This window comes from Poecilia formosa, unplaced genomic scaffold (genome assembly GCF_000485575.1).
Source record: "Poecilia formosa unplaced genomic scaffold, Poecilia_formosa-5.1.2 Scaffold42, whole genome shotgun sequence".
In the NCBI taxonomy this organism is placed as follows: Eukaryota; Metazoa; Chordata; class Actinopteri; order Cyprinodontiformes; family Poeciliidae; genus Poecilia; species Poecilia formosa.
This window is the reverse complement of record NW_006799981.1, coordinates 2,646,709-2,660,696: the sequence shown is the minus strand read 5'-3', so window position 1 is coordinate 2,660,696 and position 13,988 is coordinate 2,646,709. Positions and strand designations below refer to the sequence as shown.

General features: G+C 39.1%; 1 protein-coding gene across 4 annotated transcripts in view; it reads right to left on the bottom strand.

Annotated features, from left to right (window-relative positions):
- The window catches only part of LOC103137672 (striatin), a 31,388-nt gene that overhangs the window by 14,932 nt on the left and 2,468 nt on the right, over positions 1-13,988 (bottom strand). For all 4 annotated transcript variants that reach the window (XM_007551516.2, XM_007551517.2, XM_016671194.1 and 1 more), the window contains exons 2-3: positions 2,779-2,882; positions 290-363 (exon numbers count right to left, since the gene is read on the bottom strand). In XM_007551516.2, the coding sequence (XP_007551578.1) occupies positions 290-363; positions 2,779-2,882 (178 nt within the window). The remainder of the gene's footprint in view (positions 1-289; positions 364-2,778; positions 2,883-13,988) is intronic.

The following is a 13,988-nucleotide window of genomic DNA, read 5'->3' as shown; positions in this document are numbered from 1 at the left end:
TGCATAGCGTCAGAGATGAGTAAAATCTGAGAAGTTTAATTCAAGTGAGCAAATCTTCTGCAATCCGTCGTGACTGCTTGAAACTCTCATTTCTCAGGCATTTTCTTTTCTCTTCTACATCTGCAACAATTGCTCTTTCATAATTCCAAGGTTAAGGACGCTGTGAGGCAATGCACAAAGATGAACAAGATCCGACATGAATGCAGCCTTTTACATGTACCGCAATGGTGTCACCCCAGGTATGTATGAGCTCAGCAACCACAGTGATTTAGAGGTTCTGTTGACTTACCAGAGTCGTAGCTTGGAGGTTTTATGTCGCCCTGATTTAGCTCCGTCCCGTATTTTAATTTGTGGTACTTTGCTCTGAAAGCAGAAAAAAAAAAGGAAAACACAAAAAAACAAAGTGTGAAAACTTGGGAAACATTAATAAAACATCAATAATTATCCGTACTTTGAACCCTGTTTTCTGTTACTTTATAAATCTGATGAATAATTATTAAACTATGTCTTCATAATATATTTACTTCAACGCTTCTTTGGCATCTACATAGTTTAAAAGCAAAGACATTTCTGCAAATGTTGTTTTGTTGGAATCAGTTTTCAAGTTTACATATCACGACAAATGAAGCTATATCATATTATCAGCAGGAAGTGTTACGTTTTTCCCAGCTGAGGCCGACTGACAACAAAAGAAAACATTTTAGCTTAGCACCCCCCCTCCATCCAGCACTGTGGCGATCCAGAGGAAGCGACCTCATTAAAATTAAAGCCATTTCAAACAGGGCACATCCCACACTCAAAAAAGCCATTTCTGAAATTGCTTTCAAGACACCCTCGGAGACGTGACCTGTTGCTTAGCAACCAGGAGAAGTGGTAGTATTTCTGGGTTAAGGGTTCCTCCTGAGGGAAGGCCTGCAGTCATCTCACTGAGGCTAAGTAGATAAAAATAGCCTGTTAACAGACGGAGGACGATAGTACGCTGAACAACCCATGACGACGTGCCTCAGAGCCAAACATTAACTAAAACTGGAGCCGACCCGGGGGAATGACGGGGCAAAAAAAAAAAAAAGCCATCCTGAAACTCAGTTGACACAGTTGTGTTGAGGATTTTATTCGTTTAATCTCCCCGTTGCAAGATCTCACAAAAACCCCTGATGTAAAAAAAGTAAATGTAGCACAAGTTACATTTACTCCCTGCTCCAGGTTTGGAGTTTGATACTGCCTTATCTGACATGCCTGGCTACGCTTGCGTCAGCAACGCTTTGCATTCGTGGGATTCCTCACGATGGATGTCATTTACAGTCTCAGACCTCTAACATCACCCACAAAGAAGTCATGAACATCCTGTGTAGTTGAGTGAGGGAGCGGTTAAAACTGGAGAGAAAACCACGGCCTGAAATCACACCCTTTCAAAAAGTAACTGTAACGTTGATGCAGTCACTCCACCTGAATTATTTTAGTAACCAAGAACTCATATGTGAAGTACAACTTCTCCCCATCTTTTTTTCTGTTTTAGGTGTCGAACACCCCCGCCTGTACTCAATGTTTTTGTTCTGATTTCAACAATCAATCTAACATGTTGACTTCATGTCAGGAGTGTCAGAGAGATCGCCCTGATTGGCTGTTCTGCACAGTGAATTTGACAACAACAACAACATCAGTAAGTCAAACCAGGGCTTCACCATGTCAGGACAACATGCAGCATGTTATACGGATGGTGAAAGCCTCAATAAAATCCCAAACGGCAACAAATAAACACCCAGGTACAGCTAAGCCTGAAATTATTCACACCCCTGGCATATTTAGGTTTGAAGTGATCTTTTAATTTTACAAAACATTTATTTTTTTTATTTTTTTAAAGCAGTCAGAATTGTAGTATAAGTGCAAAAACGAAGCCTTACAAATTTACCTTCGCAGTTTTTACTATAACATTCCTCTGTTAAAAAAAGAAAGAAACTGGATGCATAACTGCTTAATGTCAATTATGATTTCTCCTTTGATTATTGAGATGGCATAAATCTTTTTCACTACTTTCTATACAAATATAATGGATGAATAAAGTCACTCAGATGCAGCATTCAGTCCTCCTGATCAAGTATAGCGACAGCAGACAATCACTTGTCTTGTTTGCTTTACAACAATCCCTCACACTGAGCATGCATGTGGCAACAGTGGAAAGAAAACCCCCCATTTAACAGGAAGAAACATCCAACAGAACCAGAACCTGGTTCAAAGTGAACCGCCATCTGCCACAACAGACTGAAATCAAACAACCAGCAATGAGGCGGAAAGGAGAAGATTGTCTGATTCTAATTTATGGCCAACTGATTGCTACGTCTTCAATTTGATAACTCTATCAAAACATGTAAGCTATGTTTTAATACTACAACAAATAAATGATGAGTTGCTGCTTTAAAAATATGTTTCTTTTCATGGAAATACCATAAAAACTTTGGTATTTTTACTCAGGTTATCCCATAAAAATCCAACACCAGCTCTTGCTCAGTTCCAACACCTGGTTCTGTCCGATGCGAAAGCAGCAACTAGACAAAGCAGGAAGCGATAGGAAATTAGAAGCTGGAAATTCTTCAGGTTAGATGTAAAATCCTGTAGTGGAGATGCACTGCTACAGGAGTTGTGGTCTCAGAAGCTGATGCTGATTTGTTGACTAATGGCCTGGTATCTCTTTACAGATTTCGTTGATAGTGATAGTGGGTTATTTAAAGAATACAGAAACACCGCAGCTGAACTAGCTCAGATGTTTAATGGTCCACTCACCTCTCTTGCTTCAGTGCGTACTCCAGCATTTTGATCCTGCGGACGAGGTCTTTCTTTAGGTTCTCCTGGCCTTTCCTCTCCCCCTGCAGGAAGGCGATCTGGGCCTAAAACCACAAAATAAAAAGGATTGTCAACTTACACTACAGCACTAAAATATTTCCGGTGGATATTTTCTAATAATAGAAGCATGTTTTTGCACTTTAGGTAAGAGTCAGCTTCATACAAAGCCTTTACTACAAAGAAAACCTTCATCAGGGAACATCTAAAAAAACACCCCCTTGTGTCAAGATTGAAATAGAATAGTCTCGGATAAAAATGTGTGGCATGATGGGAAATAAAAAGCCTATCAGTGCTATTCTATTTAAATCTACCTCCTCACACCCTCCCACACGCCAGTCGTCCCTCTTCCTCCTCGCATCCCAGTCTCTCTTCTAACAGGCAGCAGCTGTCAGCGAACTCAGTCTGAGTCAGCATTACATTACATTGCCGGGTACCACACACACTCGGACACACAGAAGCATGGTCACTTAGATCGATAGTGGGGTGCGCTCCAAAGAACAGTCCAGCACTCTTGCAGAAAGCTACCAAAAAGCAGAATCACAGGGATTTTAAAAATTACCGTCATAAATCACTGGAAGGTTTGCATGTCAGCAAATGGATAGAATGATGCATTATGTCTAATATGCATCCAAGTTCACTTTGATACAACCATATTTTTTACTCTCAATCTGATTTTTTTTACTTCCTATCCTAGTCTGTGTCAAAAATATAAAAGCCTAATAAATCAATAACTAAATATATAGTGTAATTATATTCCTTGAACTTTTCTCTATTTTGTGATATTACAACTTCAAACTTCATTGTATTTTACTGACCAGACAAACAAAAGAAAGGGGGACATCTATGGATTACACTTTTATACACCCCCCTTTACAATGCTGCTCCCAAATAAAATCTTGTGCAACTAACTTTCTTCAGAAGTCACGTAATTACAAAGTGAGACAACTGAAGTCATTTTCCTAAGGAAAGACATCTGCAGGTTGCATGAAGTCAAATTTAAGACGTTTTAAATGCTACCTTGAATGAATTTTAAAACAGAAAAATCTTAAAATAAAGGAGATGGTTGGGGAAACTTGCTGCAATACAATAAAGTGCAGCAAAAAGTGTAAAACGGGCTTTGTGTTCACGATGGAGGCAAAAAAAAAAAAAAGCTAGCTAGCAAGGGGGTATTAGAAGCTAGTTAGCAGTAGTCACAGATTATAATGAAGATTGTTTGCATATGATTCAAACTTTTACCTGACAGAAAGGTACAGCAAGAAAAAACACTACCCTAAGACACCCAGTAGTATGAAGTCCAGTTGAAACAGTTTGACAGGAGTCAAACACATCCGACATATGAAAGACGACGCTCTGGTCGGGACAAAATTGGAACTTTTGGCTTACATGTAAAACAGATGTAGGAACAATAACACTACACAGGTTGGTCTCTTATGGGCTGCTAACGACTTGAGACTGGGATGGAAGCAGGACAACAACCCTCAACATACAGCCAGAGCTACAACGGATTGGTTAAGATGAGTAGTGTGTTCGGCTGGTCTTAAGACGTTTCTCACCTCCTGAATCACATTAATGGCTCTGCAGAATCTGTTGGCATGCTGAGAAAGTAATTAACTAATTTGAATCAGGTCATCAGCACACATCTGGACATAACTGAGTGAAATATGGTCCTACAAAGCATTGACTTGGGTACCAGGAAATATGTTTATAATCAAAGCTTAAGATTTTTGTTAAGAAAGAGAAAAGGATGCACAATTTTCCTCAGCTCTGTGTGCCATTTTTATCAGAGAAAATTCCCAAAATCCATATTAAGGTGTAAAGACTTAAGGATACAAATACTATTTTTAGGATATTGTAGATTTTAAGTAAAAAAAATACAAAAATATTAGTTAACATCCAAAAATTATCATGCATCACTGAGCAAAAAAGCTGCCAAAGGAAAAAAGAGTTCATGCTGTTGTTCTCCATCAAAATCCCTCCTTCAAAATCCATTTGACAAGATCACCAACAAGCACAACGAGCCAAGCTTCTGTCCAATGTCAACACGAGAATCAAACTATGTCTAACGGGAGAATAAACAGACAAATGTCCTTCAGTTTGCTTCAAAATGCAAAAGGTGCCAGCATGAGTAGGCTGCATCACACTTCCACAGCACTCACAAGTAACAGTTGCCGCCTACAGAAATGAGTCACGGCAGCTCAGTCTGCCTCCAACAACTATGGGCATCTTCACAACGCCGTCACAATTCAGTGAACAGGACTGCCCTCAGAACAACCTTCCTGAAGCAGCTCCAGTTCAACCAGGATTATTATAACTGCTGGCACTCAGTTTGACAGAGTAAACAGTGGAGTATTTGGCACCGATCACATGCGGAGAGGCAGAGTGGATCTTTCACCACTTCACCCACCACATTTCTACAATCTGAAGCTCTTTACTCAATCCAGTTCGTGAGGATTTACTCTTAGCCGAGTTTATTATGATGTGGTTCAAATAACCTCTTAACCAGTGAAAACATAAGAGCAGCTTAAATCAGATAAATGTCATCAAGAGGCACCGGTTATATTTATTAAGTGAGATACAACGGTTGAAAGGATGGCAAATAAAGTCAGGGGTTTGATTACTTTGTTACATCACCTTTAAAAAGTGAGGGAAGAGAACGACAATAGGAAACTAGGCCTGAACAGATCAAACTGTTCCACTCCATGGAAATTTCTCACTGTTTTTATTGGACTTTGAGAGTCTGTAAATAAATCACTCTGGCTAAAAAGGCTGAAATGCAATTATCAGAGGGGAGGAGAGTTTCTGGAAGCTCAAAGTGGTCCTAACAGCAACCTCATTAGGATAATTTTTATTTGTTTGTTTTACAAACCCAGGATGTTTGGGGGAGGGTGCGGGGGGGTCTGTGCCTTCATGGTTGTATTTGAGTAAAGACCCAGCTGAAAATAATCAAATACCTGACCATGTTAGGTTGAAAGATATTTCATTCAGCAAGCCGCTAACGTTTGAAAGTGTAGGTCATGCTGCATCGACATTATTGTACTCCTGTTTTCTACACAGTTGGTACTGGGCTGCAAATTCTGATTTTGTATTTGTAACAAATCATCAAAAAAATGAAAAAATGATCAAATAAAACAGACAAAAACAAAGAACCATAACTGCAGCAGAAAACCAGTCAGATTTCTGACTTTCCTCTCAAAAACATGGAGCAAGACAAATTAAAATATAACCTCTTTGACATTTACTGTAAGAAATGCCATTAAATTATAGCATAGAGGTATTAGGGCAATTAGAATGTGATATTGCTGAATATTTTGATTATGTCATCTTTTCTTTTTCTTCATTCTCAATGAGCTTCAACATGTAGCTCACAAATATCTACAGACATGGAGACCAAGGGCTGCATATTATAGGTGCATAAACGAAGAGAAAATTAAATAACTTTGCTTTGATTCAATATTATTTGTTAGTCATTTGTAGTAGTAATAGTGATGAATCCCTATTAAAATGTGTAGCAGCTCTACATCAAATCAGAACCATTCAATTTCTTATCAGTGGACATGTTTCTGCTGGATTAGTTGGTGTTAGACAGCTTACTGTTACAATTAGAGTGGAGCATTTATTAGGGCCATTGTGAGGAAAAGAAAAACAAATGTAATTTTTTTTGGAGTAAATTTCCCTCTAAAAAAATGTAGAAATTTCTACATTAATTTCACATAGATACAATAATAAACCTGTCTTAAATTAGCAAGAAATTAGCATGATCAAAGACAAGAGCAATTAGATCACAATTTGGTTTTAAACTGTAAGTTTCCTCCTGTGGCACCGTGATATTTATACGGGTTGTCCTGCATCGAGAATCTCATGTCCTGCTCGCGCCGCAGTCGACTCGCCTGTGACATCATTCCAAACGAACGAGCTCCAGCTTTTAAAGGCAAATGTAACGCAGCATAAACCCAGGAAGTAATTTTCCAGGCTACCAAACAACTTGCTATAGACTTCGCACCCAGCTTCTTCTGTCATACTGTGTGCACAGAGACACGCCTGAAAGCAGCAATCAAAAGTAGGAAAAACAAAACAATGACACACATTATCGATGTGAGCCAGGTCTTTATCAAAACTACACATAAGAAAGCTTTTTCAGCTGTAAATGAAATTGCGTCTGCATCGATGGAGCTGACCGTCCACTTCCTCGTCCACATGAAGCGCTGGACCGGGAGCCATTTGGCGTACTGCCGTGCCAGAGATAAAGAAGAAGAGTGTGGCTCTGTGAGTCTCTGGCTCGGTTTCTCGCTTCTATCAAACATTAACCTCAGGAAGAATGTAATGAGTCAACTCTGGACATAAAGAGACACAGGAAGCATTTAATTCCCTGCCTCACACTGACTGCATTATTGCTCTGCTGGATAAGGGCCCCTCAGTCTGTCTGATGCATCGACCCAGCGCTACTCTGGGAGGAAAAGCAGTCATAAGAAACGGGTTTAGCACAAAGTGGTAAAATTATTCATCTTTCATTTTTTTACTATAATAAAACCTTTTACAGAAAAAGCTGCCTGTTGCTAGAAACTTGTTTCTCACCTGAGTTTAGCCATTTATTTCACGCAACTGGAAGACAAAAAACAAGAACTAAGAATGTAAATGCTAAGTTTATATAAAACCACTGATTCAAAGTCCGACATTTCCCCAACAACCAGATATATCCGGCATCATCTTGACGTCTGCTCCGACACAATGAGTCCATTTAATCTGGACAGAGCGCTTCCTTCATTCAGAAAATAAATCCAGTTCACAACTGTGGGAAATCCACACAAACAAAATGGTCACACATGCTGGCCCCCACTGGCCGCAAACTGGGAGAAGGAAAGGAGGGTTTTGGTGCAAATCCCATATTTACAATGCAAACGAAGCGCCGTTCAGTTACCGCCGCTTTACGCTCACGGAGCACCAAGCAAAACGATGACTGACCTGATAACCAGCCAAGTGCATTCCACGCATGCCTTTACACTAGTAGCAACAGAGAGAAGAAAGCTGCAAAACGAAGCGAGGCAGGAGACTGCTGTGGTCTGGTTACAGTCATGTTCTTTTCTCTTACAACTTCAAATTACAACCATACAGCCACGACCAAAGAGCAGAATGAATCTGAGAAAATGAAATGGTGGATGTGAGTTTCAGCTTGTTCTCCGTGAATCTGACTGGAGGGTTTTTCTTTCCATTACAAGGAAGGGCGTGATTTTTTTTTTCTATGCTGGCAGATTGGATATGAGCAGCCTTCCTTGTTCTCATCATCTGATGTGACATCTGCAAAAGAGGAAAAATGCAGCAGATAGGAGGTTCTGAGCTTAAACGTTGACATTTTGCAATGAGAGATCATGGAACTTTACAGTAAATGACTTTTGTCTCAGATTTGTAACTTTTAGAAGCACACCAGAGGTAATTTCTCTAATTGTGAAAAGTCTTCATTTTGAATATTTTACCTTTTCTTGTCATCAGGTTAGAAACTTTTTCTGTTTAATTTTTTGTTTTTTTACATAATTTGCCACAAATATAAACATTCCAGAGGAAAAAAAAGTCATTCCTCCTTTTTACAAGTTTGATGTTTTCATTATTTTTATACTTAAATTTTTAAACTAATTGGTGGTTCTTCACAGATAACATATTTCCTCTTATATAGTCACATTTATCTAAAATTAGAAGTTTTTTGTTGAAAAGTTTGTGTAATAATTGTGTCTTCAACAAGTTTTATGTAGTTGAACAAAGGGTAAAAATGGCTCTTTAATTTCAAGTGATGGCAGACAATTTTCTTTTCAATGCTCCACAAAAGAAATCCAGAAAAAGATTAATTTTACAGAAATAATTTGGAGTTGCATTCCACAGAAAAATATGTGAAACGGGGAATACTGAACCAGGCAGAGGTCCGCTGTGTAATAAAATTTAAATAAATTAGAATTTGGTCTGTGACTCATTTTTTTTCATTTAGGCATATTCTGGAATTACTTAGTTTAATCCAGTGTTCAAAGTATGTCTCCCACAAAATAGATTACAGGGAAAGATGCCTTCAAATGCTGAAATTTGATCCGGCTCACGTCCACAAGTAATGGATTTCAGACAGACAGAGGCTGACACGGTGAGCTGCTCTCACTCGGGTTTTGATTTCTTCTCAGCTATCCAGCACAACACTGAAAACGAACCAGAGAAAATCCTTAGACAGAAACAACTCAGAACTGCGTCGTCGTGCCTTCCACAAACAGACACTCATCCCATCATGGGTTTTCTTTGCACTCAAAGTTCATTTTGCTCCTTAGAGAGTTTCCTCACTGTGTGCGCAAGTAAAGGCATGATGTAAGAGCTTACAGGACAAAAAAAAGAATTATGCAACTCACCTGCAGGCAACGAGAAACATACATTATAACTACCCGGCATGATTCACTCCAAGGTTCCAGCTTCTACAGAAACTGATGAGACCCTAAACTGGAAGATAAGCCAAAATGACTTAGGACAAATTAAAAAGTAAGGTTTATTTTGGCTTATAAATGAAGATAGCTCAGAGTAGCATCTTTGACACAAAAATACAAAAAAAATGCATGCCAAGGAGGCTGCTGGTTTTAACAAACCATGTACAAAAATGCATGGTTTTGTACATGCATTTAAACTTGTGCAGCCATCTTTAAAAAGAAATCACAATGAGTACCAACCTAAGCCGACTGGTACATTATTGTGGAACTTTTAAAAGAAAAGTAATGAAAAATTTATTATTTCCTTAAAAAAAAAAAAAAAAAAAGGGAAAACATTAAACCAAAAACAGATCTGGGACGACTATTTTAGCTTACGAGCGCATCAGCTTAAAACCGGAGCGGGCAGGAGACTCACTGGCATGCCCGCGTAACCAGATGAAGGCTGTTAAGTGTGAATGGAGGAAGGAGAGGGGAATTAACGAGCTGACAGCGAGGCATCTCGGCAGCAGAGTGAAACGGCTCTGGTGTCAGTTCTGGTGCAAAGCTCAGAGGAAGATGCTTTAGTTAGCAACACAGCTCCCAGAGCGCCGTCGTACAAGGAAACCCTTTTTAAAACTACTCACTATTGTCCCCGGAGTATTTTAGATCAGCTGGAGTAACTTCTTATCTGAGGACAAGGATATAGTGACAAACCAGCACTTCCACCATGCTATTTTTAAATCAGGAAACGAGAGCCTTTTTTAAGCTTTGCCAGGCAATAGGTGCACGCTATAGAGCAAAAAATAACCCACAGCGAGCGGTTGGACACGGTATCAACCGAGGAATGACGGTGACTCCCTTCTCTACCATTCTGAATGCCACAGTGTGCATATGTGCACGGTTTGATGCACGCAGCTGAACCGCTGGGATAATTATGCTTCAGGCTTTGCTATTTGTAAAACGTAAATACAACTATGATGGGGGTAGAGCTCCATGCAGCTTTCTGCAGAGCTAAGAGGAAGAATCAAACTGCAAAGGATAAATCACGCTTCGCACTCTGAGTCACCTTCAACCTTCTCTTGGTGTCTGATTATGGGCGCCTCGAGCAAGGAGATACCCCCATGGAGCGAGGGGTTTCCCCAAAGCTAAAAGAGATGAGGAGGCGCACTGGATGGCTGGCCTTCACGGGACGTAATCCGACCCAAGGCTGGAAAAGATCTTGGGACTAATCAGTAAAACAGCAAAAGCTGGATTTTCACTGCACTGTTTTTACTGTTCCAGTAAAAACAATGTGGTCAAGTCCCGCTATTTTAAATTAGGGGTGGGAATGTTTTACTGTGTCAGGATTTTATTGAAAATTAGATTTTCAAGTTACAACAATTATTCACAATGATTTCTGCTTTAATCTATAACTGTGCAAAAGATCCTTGTGATCTACTCCAGTCTGCTTTGCAAGGCAGAAGGCAGAATGACAAATAGAGGCATTAAAGTGTCACATTTATTACATTTTAAATATTAATCCATGCATGGATGGAATTACTCCAGCGGATTTTTTTGCGTTTTTTTTTTTTTTTTAATCAAATTTGGGACATTTTAAATTGATTCTGAATCTCAATAAATGAGAATTGTGAATTATGTTAATTGATTGGTCATCACATCCCTACTGTGATGTGATGACATAGTAGGGATGCCATCAGTACATATTATATTATATATATAAAAAAGGGAATATATAAAAAGTCAAAGAGAAGCATAAACAGATGATTTATCAAGCAACATAAAAAAACTTTAGAAATGTTGAAAAACTGTTCTTTTATCAATGCATTTCCTGAGTTTAACTTATAGCCTCAAAACAAGCATAAAAAATAAACATGTTATTTTTTTAGACAATACAAACATGTAACTTTTATTGATTCAAATCAGTTAACAGAGCTGTCACATTTTCATCCAATCAGATCCTTTCTCAATTTTTTTTGAGGGATACAATGAGGTGTATCCCGTTTTAGTTCTAGCTATGCTAAGAACTAAAACGAGACACTAACGACGGTTTAAAATGTGAAGTTCAACGTTTTAAAAGAAGATCCAGTATTAAAGTAACTGCTTTTGTGGCGACAGAGAGACTGGGGAAAGAACACATTGAATGTTGTTCTTGTAACTTCTTCAAAACGGGTCAAAGCTTACAAAACCCAGAGAGAAGAAAGGCCACAAATCTCTGATTGCTGCATCTCTAATTTAATTCTAGATCCAAGGTTTGGACATTAACAGAGCTGGAACAACAGAGGGAGCTTTTGTTTCAACCGAGTTGTTGTTTCCCTTCTTTATCCCCTTAAGGAGCAAAGAAACTCGACCACATACCACCAACAGATTCAATTCGAGGCGTCCCTCTTCCACTGGGCTGAAGTCGGTCTGTCTGTCTTATCCAGGCCTCTGAACTGCATTAACTCGATTAAATATGTCAATATATCAGGGATAAGGTGTCTGATTTTCGCAAGTAGCGTAGCTAGACCAATGTTAATCAAAAATCAATTGAAATCAGGTGTGCTGTAGCAGGGAAACGCCTAAAACATGGAGGGCAGTGAGCCTTGGACCAGGCACCATTACAACCACTGATTATGCTTATTTATACAAGAAAAAAAACTATTCAGTTTCAGATAAAACAATAATATTCAGCAAAGTTGGTTACTTTTATCACCAGGACAAAGTTGCAACTACAAGTTACAGCTCTTGCCTGTGAGCCGATAAGAAAAGATCACACCTATGGGGTTTAATCATGAATGAGTTACAGAGAAATGGCACGGAGACAGGTTTCTGAACCCTCCCTGGTAAAGAGGAGTGGCCCCCTCACAGCTCCAGTTAACAGGCTGGTTGAGCAACATTTCTACAAGCGAGCTGCTTCGAGACACCTTTAGCTGTTTCTTGACAATAAAACCTCTCATTTAAAAAAAAAAACAGCTTTTAACGAGGACATCAGCTCAGACTCTTAACGTAGCAAAGTAGGAGGGCATCGGATGTGGCTGCAGGAAGTAGTGAGCAAAAAAAAAAACAAAAGAAAGAAAAAAAAAAACTACAAATGCTGCTTGGTATCATCCATTACGGTGTCCAATGCAGCCATCCATTATTCATCACTAAATGTTAATCCACCAACGTCTTCTATACAGACGTACAGTATATGTATGCACTCCTCAAGGGCAGCCCGAGGTTACAGCCCATAAGGAAGCTTTACCGTCTTCATTGCTCCTGCTCTACCGTTGTGAGGAAGTGCTAAATAAAGATAGGAAATGGTGACTAAGACCGATTTCCATAATAGACAAAAGACGTGTCCCTTCTGGGATCAGTAGGAGAGTTAGAGGGATTACAGAGCAATAATGAGAAAGCCAACCGCTGGTAACGGTCTACAGTCAGTCAATTACGGTCAGGGTTTAGTGCGACAAAAGCAAGAATTTAAACTGAGCGCGCCCCATTTTGCCGCCACAAACAAACTACCCGCAAAGCCGAGTAGCAGCCTTCCCCGAGCCGTGCCGCTGCTGCAGCGACTGCTCTGCTGATAAGCTCATTTCATGACAGCAGACAGGAAGCAGAGTTACAGCACCCAGCCTGAAAGTGCTGCATGAGGCTGAGTCAAAACGTGGCATACGTCATCAATGTACAAACAATGCAGTGTCTCCCTCGCTGCCGGGTGATCTGTTCTGTCGTCTGGGATCCAGAAAAGGCGCAATTACGAGTAGGTCAAAAGTTGAAAGGAAAATCAGGGTTTTAAACGATATATTGCAATAAAGCTGAGCCCTGACAAAGGACCGATCAGCTCAGACTGCGGGACAGGTTCCACCAGTAGTACGTGAGCTGATGAAGTGGAGTTGAGAAGAATGTTGGTGCTAATTATCAGTAACGCCATTAATCTTAATAAGAACCAACAGGAAAAAAAGCAAACATGAAAATCTCCCTCTCTCTTTAAATATGTTTTTAATTATCTGTATTAATTATTTTCTATGCTCTGTTGTTATGAAGCACTTTGTCATTTTTAGCTGCTAAACGTTCTGTATAAACATCATTTATTATATAAAACTGTTTTTGCTTCATCATCAGGAAGAAACTCCAGAATTTCCCCGACTCCATTTTAATTTTCTAAACATTTTTTTAGGCTATGATTGACACCATTAATGCAAAGCATTTGCTTTGCATCTGCTTGCACAGTTGTAGGGCATTTCAATCTGATGTTCCACGCATCACAGAACAGATTGAGCCTAAACATGGCTTTCTATTCGATGGTGTTTTAAAGGCAAAGTTCCAGTAATGTTAAAATTTCATGCATTTCCAGCTGAATATTTCTGTATCTTTTTAATCAGAAGCCTTCATAACATTTAGGACATTTGAATAAAGAGCTTCATATCAAATTGGGCATAGAAAAAGTGGTAAATGCTTTTATTTTGATTTAATTATGTAAGTAGTATGGTGTTAAAAGTTATTTGTAAAAAAAAAAAAAAAAGCAAAAAGTACTCTTAACTACAGCTTCAACATAAAAGTCAACAATTGTTTCATCACTTCATTTCTGTCATTAATTAGCCTGTTATTTGCTAGTCTGGGTTTGAATTTTCCAAAAAAACAAAAACGCTGAAAGTTGTCTTCTGATTCAACACGGTGGTAAAAGTATTTATGTTTTTCACATCCATTCTTCTATAGATTGGCTCCATTACAATATCTTAGATTTATCAAATTTGGACCATATGA